The following is an 18421-nucleotide window of genomic DNA, read 5'->3' on the forward strand; positions in this document are numbered from 1 at the left end:
CAAACGAAGAGTGAGGTATGTACCGGAACTCAGCCAACCTACCCGGTGGTAGTGGGAGACTTGAGTAACAATGCTGCGATGCTATCTTATTTTCCTTTTGCTAAAAGAAATTATTAAAAGACTCTTGAGGTCGGGAAGAAACTTAAATGTCAAATTCTATTTTCTCCTGTCAGATAAGAAAAGTAAATCAGCACTTCCTTTAAAAATCTGAGCGCTGACTTTGGTCCTATCCAAGAGAGTTAATTTCAATTAGAAGCAGGGTAAAAAAAGATTCACTCAAACGTTCAACTTCCTCTGTCCCTGTTTTTTTAAAAAACATTTACTAGAATTTTATTAGTCAACGGAGAGCAGCTGGAAGAAAAATAACAAACAAAAAATACATCTTAAGAATCCTTAAGTACATCATCTATTTATAATTTAAGTATCTTATTTTAAAAGGTCACTGTCCATCAGTTCATTAAACGTACCAAGTTATGTCATAGGCCCACTTGTTAACTAAATTAACGTCCACTGTCTTTTGGCTCAGGAGAGTGTCCTTTGCATCTGAGCTTGGTCTCTGTAATGGCATCAGAAAGGATGCTGTTGAGTAGCTTAAGGTTAACACCTTAAAGGTAAACACTGCACTGAAGGCAGGTGCTTTTCTCCAAGAAAACCTCCACCTGGCTACTCGGCTCTGCACGTTGCCCTCATCCACCTCCAGCAACATCCAGGCCGCCAACAGCCAAACAGAAGAGAGCAAAGGCTCACGACAGCTGGTGCTGAGGCAGTCCGCGGGGGGAACATACGCCAGTCTAGCTGGCAATGGGTTCCGGGGCCTCTCTCCTGGCAGACAGCTTGTCACCCAGCATTTATGGGGTCCTCTGGGATTTCTGACAACTCCCACGGTAAGTTCAGAAGGTGCTTTCGAGCAGGCAGTGGCACCCACACCCGGTGGGACACACCTCCTGGGTCCGAAACCATTCCATCATGTGGCTGGTGTGTCCGCCATGCCCGCAGGTCAGGCAGAAATTGGACGATCCTCGCACTGCCACGTGGCAGATGGCACACTGGAACGTGAAGCCTTTGCAGATGGCGCACTGTGTGCCACGGACCTCGCTCCGACAGTGGCTGCAGTACACGCCGAACTCTGGAAAGAGTTGGAGATGGCCAAAACAAGAGACATAATGAGTTTAGTTCTGTGAGGTAAGAAAGACGTATTCATCTTAGGATTCTGCAGGCTTCTATTAGATCAATGATTCCAATTTCCTGTCTTAAAACAGCAGAACTCCTTCTACAATCTCAGTAAGTCTCATGGAGCAGCTACTGTCACTGCAGTGGCAGGGCATGGGCAGAGGGTGCAGCAGGCGCCTGGCTCTCAGTGGCCCTGGGCAAAAACCCCAGTGCCTACAGTAGTGGTGGCGGCTGTCTCACTCCTCTTCCCACCCCTGACAGCTGCAGGGGCCTGGTGCACAGAAGGTGGTTAACCAACGTTTGTTAAAAGAACTGAAGGACTCAGTAACATTCAGGCGAGAGCTGATTCATCTCACAGTTTCCTCCCTACCTGCCTGTCAGTGTAAGATGCACCAGGCAGGACACCGCAGTGCGACCCACCCTGGGGAGAAGCGCTCAGGACTGTCCTGCTATACCACTGGTCTCCAGCCTTCTGGAAGAGACCCGAGGGCTAATCCTACCATCCACACTTCCCAGTCTGCCTCAGTCACTACCGAGTCCAGGCGAACCATGTTACCCCCCGCTCCCCCGCGCATGCCCTGTGCTCTGGAGATCCTCCCCCCTCCCCGCCTGGCCCTGCACTGGGCCACCTGGAGTGCAAACCTCCCACGTGCCCTCTGTACTCTTCTTGGAGCGGTCCCCTCACCACCTGACCCTAACTAAATGCCGCTGCCTCTGTTGGCCTTGGAAGGAGTGGCTGTCTCTGTCTTAAGTCCTAGGGACAGCAGGGGTGGGGGGTGGGTACCCCATTCCTGCCTCCAGAATGTCACCTTTCCTCTTGAGGCTAATGCCATCTGGCCTCACCAGCCTTTCCTCTTTTTCTCTGTTGTCATCTACCGACATTCTAGACACACGCACTCACCCACTGAAGACTTCTGCTCTTGGTTCTCAGTCTGCCCTCTATCCCAACTCTTGGCATGATCCTTGGTGTCTCCAAAACCGAGCCACTAACCCTCTGCACACCTGGCCCTGCGGTCACTGCCCTCTCATCTCTAACCGAGCACCTTCACTTTCACTCTCGTTCCATCAGCCCCTTTCTAGCTGCGGTTTCCCCTTTGGCCGACCTGCAACACGAGGACCAAATTTATAATCACTTTTTTGCAAATATCCTCAACTCTTTTGCCCCCTCTCCCTCCACAGTACCACCTGGCAAAACCTCAACCATGGAGGAACCCTATCACCTGGCCACTCCATGTCTGCCCCCAGGCCTCCCTGAGGGAGGGCCCACCATCAAGACGTGCAGCTCACTAACCACATGCCCCCGAAAGACCCCAGCTCTGCCTCGTTTCTCTTCCATTTCCCGACACTACTTCCTACCCGGGCCATGTTCTGGAAGCTCCTCCCTCACACTTTTGCTGCCCTCTCTCCCACTGGACGGCCTCTTCTCTCACCTCCCTGAGAGCAGAGAAGCCTTCGCCTGGGGCCCCTTCTCTGCTCTCCAAATCTTCAAATCTCCCTCCACCTCTTAAAACAGAGGAAGGTTCTATCAGAGCCAGTTCCTCTGCTTCATGATAACTGATAGTCATATAAAAGTGCCAATAGGTACTTTTAAATACATGGTAACTAAGGAAAAAATTTTATGGTAGTCCTAGTTAAGGTGAATCCTGAGACAAATCAGACTGGTTGGATAATTTCCGTTCAAAAATAGCTGTCTTCTCTCTCGACGCATAACTTTTTATATTATGTAAGACTTCAGTTTATGTTCTCATGAAAAGCCTAATTAAATTTCTTAAATTTCCTTTACTGGTTTTATTGGTTTGATAAGATGCAACATTTAAAATTATGAGAATGTAAAAACTGTGTGTTCAAGGGAACTGAATTATAATAACATGTCTTTTAAAAGTGGGTGATGGGGCCGGCCCTGTGGCTGAGTGGTTGGGTTCGCGTGCTGTGCTTCGGCAGCCCAGGGTTTCCCTAGTTTGGATCCTGGGCACAGACACGGCACCGCTCATCAGGCCATGCTGAGGCGGTGTCCCACACAGCACAACCAGAAGGACTGACAGCTACAATATACAACTATGTACTGGGGGGCTTTGGGGAGAGGAAGAAAAAAAGAAAAGAAGATTGGCAACAGTTGTTAGCTCAGATGCCAATCTTTAAAAAAAATGGGGGGTTGTTCTTTGGCACTTTAGATAACTAAATCTTACTTATTTTAATTTCCATGTCCATCTGGGTAAAATTATTAAAATATCATTCTCTGAAAAATTCAATATATCATTCATTAGTAATTGTGTTTCTCTATAGTGTGTTAGCTTGAACATAATTTCTAAAATTCTTATTAACTTGAAGACCTTGAACTAATATTTTATTTAGTTAGTTAATGAATAATCTTTGCGGGTGTGGACAATTTCTGAGTGGATATGAAATTCACAAGCATAGCAAATACAAAAATGCTAAGTCACTGAGCATAATTTTAATATTTCTCTCTTGCCTCTTATCGTTAACACAATGAAATGGCCACTTGTTACAGCTGAGGAGGACGTGCGGATGCCTTTGGGCCATGCTGGTGTACGTGCTAACTTTGGCCACTTTAGGAGATACAAAGGGATGTGGAGTGTGTTCAGAACCACGAAGCTCTCAGGGTGTCTTTTATAGGAACACACTGACAACCCTGGGGATCTCAGGGAAGGCTTTGCAGGGGAAACTTGGTAGAGACGAAATGGATCATTCCTGGCTCCTGGCAAACTAGTAAGGACAATAAAAATACTTCCGGACCAAAGAACGATCAAATTATGATTCCTGAGGCTTTACGAAACCTCCAGGCAGAAGCTAGATCCAGCGGCTTAGTGTCACTAGCTCTGGTTTATTAACTAAGAAGGATTGTGTGTGTTAACATCACCTACTACACAAATGTAATATAAAACAGCCAAATAAATAAGACATTAAATTAATAAACTGAAGCAGAAAATTGCTGTACAAAATTTAGGTGAGTAGATTGCACCTGTGGGGCAGGAACTGGGAGCAGGGCTGACGGAGCAAAGCAATCACCTTGCTCTGGCACCATTGTGACCAAGTGCCACATACCACAATGGAAAAAACAACAAAAATCACCTTGGATCTGGAGATTTTTTTTTTTTAAAGAATACTCTGTCTAGCATTATCCCCTCAAATAAATGAAGACTTGAGTCCTTTCTAAAAGTATCCAATTCTCTAAATGAAAACAACTTTATCTTTCAAACTGCAGCCGATACGGGATGACCCTTGCAGACGTGATGAGCGAGAGAGGAAATTGCTGGTTTTCTACCAGGAGACCAACTGTGGCCTTGATAACCTTGTCATATTTTTCTTTCAATACCTGCTGTTTGCTATATTTGGGCAGTCCAGCTCTTCCAAAGTAAAAACTTTAAGGATGAAAATACTTTTCTTAATGTTTTTGTTGGTGAGTCTTTCACAATCCCCCTCTTTTTGAAATCTTGTAATATTGTTTGTAATGGCATTAAAACTTACTATTCATTCTTGAATATCATTTAAGTCTTCAAGAGCTTATGTGTTAACTCTCTGGACTGCAGACTTCTTGACCCACCGCCCCCAACCACACTTACACTTCTTTATACAGCCCACAGAACCCAGCATGATGCTTTCTAACAGTACACGCCACGAAGAATTTACCTGATTGATGGATTCACACATCCGTTACATATCTCTGTGATTTACATATTTTCCTGAAAACTAATTTTAAAAGACAGATTGCTCCAGGTGATCATTAATCTCTCCCTGATACACTTTCATGCACTTAGATGCCCTGAAAAGCATATTGCCCAAATAGCATTTTGTGTCTGCATTTCTTCAAGTACATACACCAGAATAATCCATATTAAAATAATCCTTGTTATTCAATATCTAAATCTATGCATTACTCTGGTTTGTTTTTTAAATTGAAACTATAAACACACACAACTTAAAGAGTCAAATAATTTCACACGTCTGATTACCAACCCCAGCATTCTCTATTACCCCTACATCCACTACTCCCTAGAGGAAATCCTTCCAACCAAATTAACTATTTTTGTTTTTACCTCCCTATCTCTAAACAACATGTTATTAAGCTGTTTCTTAATCTTCATATTTAAGCATTACCCATTGACTGCCTGCCGTGGAAGCTCTCTGTAACTCCTCAGTCTCCCCAGCCTCACTCATACGCCACCCGTCCCTCATGTTCCCCACACAGAGCTATCATCACTTGGTTGGATCAGTACAGTCATTGCTCAGTATCCTTGGGAGACAGGACCCCTGCAGATACCAGAATCCACAGATGCTCAAGTCCCTTATATAAAATGGCATAGTATTTGCATGTAACCTATGCACATCCTCCCATATATTCTAAGTCATCTCTAGATTACTTACAATACCTAATACAATGTAAATCCTATGGAAATAGTTGTTATACTATACTGTTTAGGGAATGACAAGAAAAAAACAGTCTATACATGTTCAGTACAGATGCAACCATTGTAGGCCTTTCCATCAGCCAGTAGTTGAACACGCAGGTGAGGAACCCGCAGATCCGGAGAGCCGACTGTATTCTGTTTTTATGTTATTTATCTAGCTAAGCATTCAAGCCAAGCCACGTACCATGACAACTTTTTCTTTCTTGTACATTTTGTCTTTCCTAGAGTTCGTAACTGTCTTGTTTTTTTTATTTGCTTATTTTGCTATGTACTTATCAATAACTCATCTCTAAACTCTCCCTCAAATATCTGAATCTTCTATAAATACAGGGAACACTGAAATGTACTAGATATTTTTCCAGTCTTCTCTCCTTGGAGACAATGCTCCTGAAGGTTCAACCTGGACTGGTCTCCTCTAAGTCTGTCACGGAGAACTCCCTTCATCATCCTTCTGACCCCCTGGTTTCCTGGATTGAATCTATGCCTCCTTCTTAGATGGGCTGATGTTTACTTTCACACTTGATTGATAACCCGGATACAGAATTCTAGGTTAGAAACCATTTTCTCGAGAATTTTGAAGGCACTGCTGTGCTGTTATCTGGTTTCCTGTTTCTGGTCCACTGCTCCTGAGAAATGTGACGCCATTTGTACTCCTATCCTTTGGCTGTGATCTGTTTTCTCTCTCTGGAAGCTTCCAGGATCTTCTCTTTATCCCTGGGTCTTTCTTCATTCATCATGCTAGGTACTTGGTGGGCCCTTTCAATCTGGAAGTGCATTTACCTTCTCTGGAGAATGAATTTCCAGTTTTTTGGGTGTAGAGGGAGGTAATAACCTGTTCTGCAGACTAGAAGCAGGGACCTGGGTACCCTAAAAAGGCCATCAAACAATACTCTTGTTTTTATTCTCACTTTTGTGCCACTTCCAGAGGTACCAGGTACCACTAATTCCTGAGCCACTTGGGGGTTCTGCCATGTATCTTACCATTTTTCTGTCTGCCAGTTCAGTTTTCTCAGGCCCTGTAAAATCAGCTACCACTAACCTACCTGCGTGTCAGGTCCCAAATGTTATTGCCAACATTACTTCTCCTTGTATGGTTATGTCTTTTCAGAAAAGCTCTATAAAGACACTTTGGTGGGGTCTGGGGAGAGAAGAAATCAATGTGTGTTCAGTCCACTCTTTTTGGCAGTATTCCATGTCACCCTTTAAAAAACATCTTTTCTCTTAGCTTCTTTCATAACACAGTCTTGCTTTTCTTCAAAACTCACTGGTGTCTCATTCTCAGTCTCTGCTTCTGGTTCTTCCTCCAAGACTCAAGTTCCAAGTACTGGTTTCTCTCAAGGCCGAGGGTGGGTAGCCTCTCTTATTTGCTCCCTTCATTCTCTTCCTCCCCACACCTCAGCTCCCAGGTAAATGCACCCATTCTCACAGCTTGAATACCACCTCTATGCTGAAGATCCCCAAATTCCTTCTTTGAGCCTTAATCTCTCCTTTGACTCCAGACTTACATCCAACTGCCTACATGACTCCTACAGTCTGATATCTCACACACTTTTCTGACCATCCCAAACTGAGCTCATGATTTTCCTCTAGTCTTTTCTATCTTAGAATATTGGCACCACTATCTACCCAGCTGCTCAAGTTGGAAACTTTGTCTCTTTTCCTCAATTCCACATCCAATTTATTAGTAAGTCATGTTGAATCTACCTCTGACATATATTTTTAATCCATCCATCTCTCTCCACCTCATTGATATCACCCCTAGACTGTGCCATCGATCTCTCTTTCACTACTCTAACGGTCTTCCAATGGTCTTCCTGCCTCTACTTCTGCCCTCCTCTAATCTTTTCTCCTTATAACGGCCAAGTGATCCTCTTAAAATGAAAACCAGGGCACATGATTTACTTCTTAATGTCCTTTGAAGCTGACCAATGGACTTAGAATACAGTCCAAATTCTTTATTTACAAGTCCCCAGTTATCCTATAATCTAATTCAACACCACTCTTCTCACTCATTTTGTTCTAGCCACACTGGGCTTCCTTCACTTGTTTAAAATAACAAGCTATGTCTCCCCTAGGCCTGCTGCCTCTGCATGCGACGCTCTTCCCACTGCTCTCTGCCTGGATGGCTTCTTCTCATCCTTCAGGCCTCAGCTCCCAGAGAGGCCTTCCCAATACACCTTAACACATCTTCTAAAATTCTCCCTCCCTGCCCCAACATTCTTTTTTTTGCTTATAAATATTTATCACAATTTGTAATTATTTTTCTCCTCCCTTAGAGTCTTTGAGTTTCACGAGGGGAAGGAATGTGCTAGCATTGTGCCTAAGAAGAGTTTGATATACATTAATTGAATCAGTGAATAACTATCCCTACTTCTAATCAATATCTGAGTACTGTATATAAAACTACTGTTAACAATAGAAATTTAATTTTGTCAGCTAACGCAAGAGTTTTCAAAATGCTTCGAAACTTCTGATTATAAAGGAGAAACTAAAACTTCATCCAAAGTCTTATGCTATGGACAAATTAAGTTACAGGAGCTTTCAGACAGTGACAGAAAAGAAAGAAATGCATATTCACCAATCCCTTTATGAGGATCAGGAGGACATGAAACAAACTTCAGCACTTCAGCTCGTTTCTCTCTCAGGCCCCAGCGATAGAGGATTTCTCCATAGCATTTCTTAAAATCATCAAACTGCTGGGTATTGGCAGGGTCCAGAAGCCTGGACAAAATTTAAAAAATTTCCTGTCAGTTCCATTAAGAAAAAATAAGCTTGATACCAAAGGGCATTTAAGAGACATTTCCTAAAGCAAGAGTCCAGATTTTGGAGAATATAAGCGTTATGAAATTACAGCTGTTGCCTGGGAATGTTGCTACCTTTTATTTTTATCATGCTGGTCCCGTTCTCGCTCACGGGGATCACTGTAGGTCAGACTCCCAAAGCGGATTTCTTCTGGGGAGGACTCTCCCCAAGGAGAAGATATATGTTCTGCCTCTCTTCCCGCTGAAGAAAACCAAATGGGAAAGGAAGATGGAAATCAGAGAAGGCATGGAAAATATCTGAAAACTCTCATAATGTAGTGTGTCCTAGTTTATTCCCTGGAAGAAAAATAAGCTAAGTTGAAGACCCCGAGAAATACAACTAAACAGAACTCTTTCCTAGCCTTACCTTTCTGTCTAGGTATTTATTATTAAGGTAACTTGATAATTAAGTACATATGTAATGATTAAGCAAATTCTAGAATAAGTAATATAGTAGAATATTAGGCAGTCATTATTTATAAAGACTTTTTAAGTAACATGAGAAAATGCTCACGATAAAATAAAAAACGGAGCACAAAATCACAGATATAGAATGACCCCCCCACACACATACAAAGACTGGAAGAAAGTGTTCTGGAATGTTAACAGATGTTATTTCTAGGTGGTGGAATCAATGATTACTATTTTCTTCTCTAAAATTTTTTGTTTGCTTTTCTTCACTGGACACGTATTACTTTTACAATCAAGAAAACTAAGATCATTTTTTACAAGAAATTTTAAAAATCCAGAAAACACAAATACACCTACTCACTAAATAGACCTTTATGGTCAGCTGGAATCAGGCTCAGCTTTCTCTCTACCTTGAAAGGGGAGCATGGGAAAAGGCAGATACTGGGAAGTGGCTGATCATCATGGAAGAGGCACGTGAAGGAGAAAGGATAAGGGTTAGGTTTTTGGGGTGAACACGGGAAGTCTGATTGTCAATTTCTCAAGGTTACGAGATGAAAAGCAACCCAGCAAGGCACAAAAGATGCAGCAGAAACTAGCCTGTTCAAATACGAAAGTCCAGGCCTTGCTGACTATCGTATCCCCATCATACTAAATTTAAAGAGAAATCAGAAACAAGGAAAAATATCATCAACTAAAGATTACATATTAATAAATCACACACAGCTTTTAGAGTACTAAGAATCCAGCATGGGCCAAGTTACTTCCATACCAACCTATGTTCCAGCCACCAGTGCTGAACCCCGGGTCTGACATGCTGGAGCAGGAACCAGAGGAAGTAAAGCTAGGCTGCAGAACAAACAGGAGCAGCATCAGAACCACGCTCCCCACGGAAGTTTACCTTTAGGAAAAGTCAGACACAAGCCAGAAAACCACAAGCTTACATATCGACTATGGGACACCACGAGGTTAGAGGAACGGCTGGGAAAAGGCCCGAAGGGGTTTGGTATTCCCTGAGGCCGAGACTGGGCTTCAAACACGCTGCAGAGCATAGCCAATGTCTGGACATCCCGGAGCTGGCAGTAATGAGCCAACCTGGAGAACAGATGAGAGGAGAGAAAACAAGTCAAGAGAAGGGACGGAGGAAGGGTAAGAATCACAACCGCAGCGGGTTGTTGCCCCAGGGGGAGGGAGGGAGGATTCTTAATTCTGTCTCAAAAACCCCTGCAGGAACCGGGGCTTCCGACAGATCCAGGGGCTTGATCTACTTTGAGTTTGGCTAAATTTGTTCTGGAATAAACTGTATTAAAGTATTACAAATGATCTAGATAACCAATCTGAAAGCTTCTGGTTGGCATCCAGGCCTGGGCTCAGACTTGAACGTAGCTACTCCAAGAACTAAGGAGACTAAACTGACCTCTGAGTGCGGCCACACATGCTGTCAGTCTCCCCAGCTCCTAGGAAGAACCACACTGCTCTCTGGGGCTCCCGTATACTTCATTCACATAACCTAAAGGATGGGAAGGTGCTCAGAGAACACCATACTAGCACAGGATGGTGCGCAGGCCACAGACTCAAGAGGTGGAATTATGAATGAGCGCTACGAAGTAAGACCCACAAGTAACATTTTTACCCTTTAGGTACTCATGTCCTCTTTGCTCCTTTCAAGCCCACTATGCTAGGGAGGTTGGGATCAGAAGGACTTGGCCTTTGTGATGGAACAATATTAATGCTTTCCTACCAAGCATGTCTAATATTTTTTAAAGTCTTTTCACACTTGCTAGCTGATGTGAGCCCCACGTGAAGTGGGCAGAACAAGCATTATTATCCCCGCGTCACCATGAGGCAACTGAAGCGTGAGCACGAGTCCGGGTCTGGCCTCCGCAAGCAGATGAGGCAAACCTCCACCTGAAGGACTCAGAGCTTCTGTCTCTCTGTCCAGGACCTGGGCTTCAGTGCCATGGAGGTTCAAGTGGTTTTACCTGGTTGTAAGTCATTTTGCATGTTGTATTTCCAGTTTGCCGTATTTCAGTGTAATAGATCCAACACAAATTCATGTTTTCATAAATTGCCTAATAGGGTGAAAGCATCATGGCCTTTGGAAAACAGGAAAGCCAACATGCAATTCTCTCATCTGCTCTCAGGGGCGAAACTACAGTACCCAAGACACTGAGCATCTCAAGAGCTCAGACTTCCGCGTTCAGACTGACGTGACTTATGGGTTAGAGCATCAATCTCTAAAGGACACATGAGTCTCGAATCCTTGTTATACATGAGAAATATTGTGCAGTTCCTTCTGCTATAAGAAGTTAGTTCTGCACAGGAGCTCCTGTAGCACTAAAAGGAAGATCTCACTTCCTCTCATTCCTTGGACCTCCGTAGTTTTCTCTTAGACAATAACATGGAAAGTGTTTACAGACCTAAAATTTATATCACTCATTTTCCTCACTTTTAGCTCTCAAAACTTACAGGGACTCCAGCAGCTGTCGCCCAAATGGATGTCGAGCCCAGGGTGTTTCCAAATCTGGGTCAGACTTTGGACCAAGGCAAAGGTCTGTAGCTACCATGGCCAGTGACCAAACCTGGACAGATCAAAGAGAAACATTCAAGTTCAGACCAGCAAGGACAGGACAGGAAGAGAAACCATGAAAAAACCCTGCCTATCCGCCATATGCAACCTACAGGCAAGCTACTTTGAGGGCAGCAGACACTGGCAGCTTACTGGAAAATTTTAGGCCCCACTCCACACCTACGGAATCAGAATTGGCATTTTAACAAGATTCTCAGGGGACTTGTATGCACTATAACGTTTGAGAAACACTAGCCTTAAAAGCTTTTATTAAGCCAACTTCAGAGAAATGACATCGTGCAATAACTTCAACAGGTTATCTATCTACCTGCTAACTCATGTGACTTTTTCTGCTGCTTTGTTAGTGAACTGGCAGGAAAAAACCCAGCATTCTGCATCACATTGAAGATCTGTCCTTCTTTGCCCAAATAATGAAAAACTGTGTTGCCTTCACTACAGAAGTTTCAGTACACTCTCCGAAGCTACAGAAAAATACGCCAAGACAAAATAGACTTGGCTTTCTTTTTGTTGACACCAAATCTGAGGAATAGCTCCAAACTTGAAATCTCTCGGGGCTTGAAGTCATCAAGCAGAAACGAGTGTCCATTAAGTGTCTATTAAATCCAAGATTTAGCACACGCTAAATAAATCACACCATCGACAGAGCCCCTTCCCCTCCACATCTTTGAAAATGGAACACTACTTTTGGGAAATCTCTTAGTAGCAAGACATTGTATGCCCACTAACTGCAGAACACTGTACTAGACCCTGTGAGAAGCTCAAAAGGAAGAAGACACAGACTTTGAATCAAGGAGAAAAAGAATAAGCAAATAAAAGTAATGAAAAACAGGTAGAGAAACACATCAGATACGTAAAAAATCAATTAAATCACAAGTGGCATCAATACGCTTAACTATTGCACACAAGCATTACTTCAAACGAGAAACCTGAGGCTTACATCCGTCTCTTTAATCAAGGACCCACCCGAATGGGTGCTGAGAGAAGTTCACGGCTTTCTGGGTTAGGAGAGGATGGATGTTTACTACTCTGGCTGACAACTTAGGCATGTTACTTCCTCACTTACAATACACATTTCCTTAAATGCTTTCAGCACAAATAGTGGACACTTAGGTTTATTTCTGCAACTCTTTGCAAAATAGTAGACACGTCATCTTCAATATGTACATAAAGAAGAAAAAAAATTCTGCAAGCATTTGCAATGACATCATTTCTGTCCCATTAAACAGTCCCGTGCCACAAATGATGACACTGTCTCATTTACAAATTGCAAGAAGAGCAGCAGTAACTGTACTATATATTGGCTATTTACCACCTACCATCTATAGGTATAGGAATTTTACATATATTACCTCATTTAGCTCTCATAAGGACCTCAGAAGTCTTGTTCCTATTTTACAGTTGAGGAAATTGAGGTTCAGAAAGATTAGGTGGCTGCCTAGGGTCACACAACAAAAAAGTGACAGAGGCCAGATTTAAACCCAGGTCTGTGTGAACCCAAGGGAACGGTCTTTCCTCTTCACTTGGACTAGCCTGACCTTCTAAATCAACTCTGCCAGGAAAGTACAGAAAACTTAAAAAAGAAAAAGAAAAAAATACACACACACATATTAACACACTTCAGGAAGTAATTTTTCCTCAGAGAACGTTTCTTCAGAACATGAACACTGGATCTGCCTTAATATTGCATTTACCAACCTGCTCACCAACAGGTGATTTTTCCTATGGTTCTCATTTTACAAATATGTACAGAGGCTGAGAGAGTCTGAAATCTCCTGCCCAGGGCTACCCAACCAGGGAGCTGAGTTGGACCTATGCCTCCTCTTATAAACTCCACACTATTTCTACTACTTCATTTTGTCTTCTTAGTGTTCATGTAACTATTTAGATGGCTGGGTGCTTAGAGAAATAGACTAAATCCATGACTCTAAATTTCACCTAAAAGGGTTTGGGGCAGAAACTTGACAGTGTTTATTAGAAGACAAAGGGAGGGGCTGGCCTCGAGGCCAAGTGGTTAAGTTTGCGCGCTCCGCTTCGGAGGCCCAGGGTTTCGCTGGTTCGCATCCTGGGCGCGGACATGGCACTGCTCATCAGGCTGTGCTGAGGCAGCATTCCACATACCACAACCAGAAGGACCCACAAACTAAAATATACAACTATGTACTAGGGGGCTTTGGGGAGAAGAAGAAGAAGAAGAAAAAAAAAAGATTGGCAACAGATGTTAGCTCAGGTGCCAATCTTTTTTTTTTTTTTTTTGAGGAAGATTAGCCCTGAGCTAACATCTGCTACCAATCCTCCTCTTTTTGCTGAGGAAGACAGGCCCTAAGCTAACATCCTTGCCCATCTTCCTCTACTTTCTATGTGGGACGCCTACCACAGCATGGTGTGCCAAGCGGTGCCATGTTTGCACCTGGGATCTGAATTGGCAAACCCCGGGGCCGCCGAAGCGGAACATGCGCACTTAACCGCTGTACCACCGGGCTGGCCTGAAGTGCCAATCTTAAAAAAAAAAACAAAACAAACACACACACACAAATGGAAATCTTAGGAATTTTTTAAGCATAGAAAAATCAAAGGAAGGCCTTAGCTCTGGGTCGTTTGGAGGGTTATAATGAAAAAACTGAGCTGATAAGACAATAGCTAGTAGTTTCCATTGCTCAATCTAATCCTCACACTAAAGAAAAAAAGGTGCAATAGAGACAGAAAGCAGACGAGCAGCTGCCTAGGACTAGGTGGGGGAAGAGAGGATTGGGAAGTGACAGCTTAGGGGTGCAGGGTATCTTTTTGAGGTAATGGAAATGTTCTAAAATCGTTTGTGGTGACGGTTGCAAAACTCTGTAAATATATTAAAAGCCATTGAATGGTACACTTTAAATGCATGAATCCCCTAGTCTATGGACTGTATCTCAATAAAGCTGTTAAAAAAAACAACATAAGAGCAGCTTTTCTACACTGATGTGTTGCTGCAAAGATGAAGGAAATTTAAATTTCTGTAACATTACATCATATTTTAAAAGTGAACCTGTGTCCGTCTAAAGGAACACTTTGGTAAACATTTTATGATATGAAGCATTTTTAAAAGTAAACAAACAGAACAGAATTGAGGGTACGGACACCCAAATTTAGGCATGCAACAGTCACACGGCAACAGAACAGAAAGAGGCGGAATCGAAAATATTTAGTAAACACTTAGTTTAGGACCTTCTCAACTAAGGACTAATACAGAAACGTCCAAGGGATTGAGAAAGCTCTCTAGCCCTGTAGTTGCCAAAGAAAATGGGAAGGGAATTGCAAAATAGACGGTACATCTTGAAATGTCACTTAACCACAACTATAAAGTGAAAACAGCCTGCTCAGAAAGAAAAATCCCAATCTCCAGCAAAAGGGACGGACGCTACCTGGACAAGATCCTTCCTTCCAACAAGCAAGGCAGAAGCGGCGTTCTTCTGACAAGTTTCTTGAATATCATTTACATTCAATCTGAAATTAAAAAAAGAATAAAAACGTTTCTTCCTAGTCTAACTTCCTAAATCAATTACTACTGGTTTAACAAACAGACTGAAAACTGTGCCTTTGGTTGTCACTCGAAATGTTTTATCTGTGTTGGCCTTAAGCTCCCTTCCTACATGACAGGGAGAAAAAGCTTTCCTACAGCTGATGGTATGCTGTGGGTTCAGGCCTGGGGCAGGCGCAATCGCTCACCTCTTGGAAGTCAGACTCAAAGACCAATTTACCAACCAGCTCTCCTGTGGAGTTCCCAGGCTTGAGGGTCAAATAAAAATTGATTTAAATATGCGCAATACTGACTGTAGTTTCTAACTCAGAGTAGTGTGCTGTACATATACTACGAAACATAAATGCTTTTGTTACGTGTCCAAGTTTAGGAAGAAGGGGAAACACAGGGCAGCCTCTGTATGCCAGTCACTCACCTCCCAACTCCCGTCAACCAAAGTGGCTCTGCTCTATCTGTTTTACTTACTGGGTGTGGGAGGCAGAATGCTGAGACTGTTCCCAAGACTTCTGCTCCCTGCTGTATGCACTCTGTATAACCCCCTCCCTTTAAATGTGAACAAGACCAGTGAATATGGATGGGTTATCACACCCGTGATTAAGTTAATAATCAGTGGACTTTGAATTTGTCAGAAGGGAGATTATCGTGGGTGGGCCTGACCTTATCGGGTGAAACCTTAGAAAGAAGGTGTAGCACCAGCGAGACTCTCCCGCTGGTCTCCAAGATAAAATTCACAGCTTCTATGGCTGCAAGGAACTGAATTCTAACAACCTGAATGAACTTGGAAGAGGACCCTGAGGATTGGATAAGGCCACCACCTGCCCGACTCCATGATTTCAGCCTGCTAGGACCTGAGCAAGGACCCAGCTACGCCCAGACTCCTGACCCATGGAAATTGCGAGACAATAAATGTACGTCGTTTTCAGTCACTAAGTTTGTGGTAATTTGGTATGCAGTAACAGAAAGCTAATATACCGGACTTCTCCTAAAACTGCTTTTGAAGAAAAGGTTCCAATACTTGAACAACAACAACAAAATCACTTTGATAATCATGACTAAGTGAGAGGCACGGCATACTCGAAATCTCGAACTTACATGTAGAGTTCTCCCAATGATTTGTGAACAGGAAGAAGACATGCAATATCCTGGATGATAACTTTCCCAGCAGCCTTGATTGGTCGATTGCCAGAGTCTGATCCCTCACGCTTACTCTTCCATCTCCTGGATTTCTAGGGGAGATGACAAGACATCACTAAGAGGGATTTTGATGAACGGAAACCTACAGCTGCAGAGCACATCAGAGTTGGGTCATTGGTAATTTGCAGACACTTTGCATTACATCATGCCCACAATTACATGAATCAGCATCTGTAGGAAATAAAAGGATGACAAAGGGCATTGAGCTCTTGGTCCAAAATCCTAACAGGAAAACAAGCACCTACTGCAGTGCTGTATGCATTCTGCAGGTGCTCAAAAACAGACACCTTGAAGCCAGAGTTAAAAAAATAAGGAAAGAAAGAGCAGCAGGTAAAGAAGTTAGTAAAGACCACAAAAATGTGGGAGAAGAGCAACTTTTAAGGTTGGGTTCAGCCCTAGGTTCAAAGTTCCTGCTTGAACCTAATCCAAGTTTTTTTTATTCTCAGTCTTAATAGGATTTGTTGGAAATTTAATTCAGACACAGCAGTGTGCGCTCTGCAAACCTTAATCTACGGTAGGCAGACCAAGAAGCTTAGCAGCTCAAGGAGAATTACCCTGTTTTCCTAGCAGAGTTGAATTATTTCTAAAAGTGATCATCTATGATGTCAAAAATACCTGAGCAGAGGGACCTGGGTAACGGACAAGGAAGGTCATGAGCAATTATCCTATTTCCCCAGAGCCTTACCTACAAACGGCTAGAGGAGCCCATATGTGGGAAATGAGAGATGTCCTGAAAAAATGAGAATTATTAGAGTGTAGCCCCACTTGGTATCTTCAAAATGACAACCTGCCAAGGGGGCAATATTCTATTTTCTTGCCAGAAGTTAAAAAGGGGGTCACCAAAGTGATTCAACTCAGGAAGGAAGTGACATATTTATTAGCAAAGGCAGCAGAAAGAGCTAGTGAAAGGGCCTGAAATTTGGAGTCAGAAAACCAAGGTTTACCGGTATTATTACCACATGTACTGGCTCAGTGTGACCCAGGGCAGGTTACTTATTTGCTGTGAACTCAGTCTCATGTCACTCTCTTCGCCCACTGATAACCTGTGGCTCATGATGAGTTCTGCTGTTCCTATCTCACAAGGTTAATAAGGGTACAATGAAAAGGTGAGAGTGAAAACTGGGCAATCTGAAAAAGTGAAATTTAAAACTCTATAATTATTATGGATGTATATAAGTTCTCAGGAATTTAGATTAGATCATTATTTAGATTACTCACAAATAAATTCATTTTCTACAAGTGATGTTTACACAATCACTCTTTCCTGAGTTAGTCAGGTGTTTCTGACCAATGACGTCCCATCTAATCCCCAAAGTTGTCCAGTGCATGTAATTCCGTGTTATGGAACCTACTAAATCCAGGACATCTAGCCTTAGCTCATGGCAGGTAAATGAAGAAGTTTAGCTGAAGTATCTGAATTGTTCATCATAATTTGTAAATACATATACTACATTATCCATTTGGAACCTTAAATCATTTGATCTTAAGAAGCAGTTCAGTTACTATTTACTATTTATCCATACACAAGTCATAACTCTGCAATACAAGAGGAAGGTTAATCTATTATTGTGGGGTAGCCCTTCAATTCTCTGCTTGCCCTGGTCATTTTCTAAAGACGAATTATGTGCATACTCAAAAAAATACTACTCTTTTAGCCATAAATATCCTGATGTGGGTGCAACTAAGGGGAGAACGTGGTAAAGAGCAAACAACCTGTCAGAATGGGCTGGAGCGAGGCAGTGTTAACCGACACAAGATGGATGTGGTCACACGTGCACTAAACACTGTGACATGACCTGTTTTAGGGAGGGTAAGTTGGCATCCATCTGTCCGGCAGTGACAGGAATGGCACGCTGTGGTAACTAGAAGAGGGAGGGTATGTGTACACAAACTCACTTCACTGTGATTTTCATCCAGGTTTCCAGGGGTTTAAAAACCCCAGGAAACAACATACCCACAGGTCCCACATAAGTGGTCATCTCAGGCAAAATTTAGGTACTGGAATTTAAAAAAAAAAAAAAAGAGCTACACTAAAATGATTCCACCTGGAATGGAATATGATCCATCTCAGTGGGTCTTCTGGGTTGGCTGGAAGGCTTCTAAAACACTGTTCCAGGTAGTCACTCTGGCTCCTTATTACAAAGAGAAAATGAGAAGCACTTCACAACTGAGTAATTCACCATAGCTCCATTTAACCAAACAGAAGAAATAAATGGTCACCCCATGAGGGATGGGCTCTATAGTTTTCAGACCACACTGAAAACAACCCCAATTCCCTGACTCTTTAAGTAAACCTAACAAAAGTATAATATCAAGGCCC

At 42.8% G+C, this 18421-nt stretch overlaps 1 protein-coding gene across 6 annotated transcripts in view; it reads right to left on the minus strand.

Annotated features, from left to right (window-relative positions):
* Positions 1-283: 283 nt before the first annotated feature.
* Positions 284-18421, minus strand: part of WDR59 (WD repeat domain 59) — an 83159-nt gene continuing 65021 nt past the window's right edge. For 3 of the 6 annotated variants that reach the window (XR_011436906.1, XR_011436904.1, XR_002806842.2), the window contains 9 exons: positions 16000-16133; positions 14792-14873; positions 11276-11388; positions 9751-9901; positions 9583-9655; positions 8474-8600; positions 8176-8318; positions 6641-6735; positions 284-1126 (listed from right to left, as the gene is read on the minus strand). Coding sequence is in view for 2 of the 6 variants with exons in the window: in XM_005608430.4 (XP_005608487.1) it covers positions 891-1126; positions 8176-8318; positions 8474-8600; positions 9583-9655; positions 9751-9901; positions 11276-11388; positions 14792-14873; positions 16000-16133 (1059 nt within the window). In the remaining 4 variants the exon portion in view is untranslated. The remainder of the gene's footprint in view (positions 1127-6640; positions 6736-8175; positions 8319-8473; positions 8601-9582; positions 9656-9750; positions 9902-11275; positions 11389-14791; positions 14874-15999; positions 16134-18421) is intronic. The other 3 variants (XR_011436905.1, XM_005608430.4, XM_005608431.4) reach the window with 1 other exon arrangement.

The sequence above is a fragment of the Equus caballus genome, chromosome 3 (assembly GCF_041296265.1).
Source record: "Equus caballus isolate H_3958 breed thoroughbred chromosome 3, TB-T2T, whole genome shotgun sequence".
In the NCBI taxonomy this organism is placed as follows: Eukaryota; Metazoa; Chordata; class Mammalia; order Perissodactyla; family Equidae; genus Equus; species Equus caballus.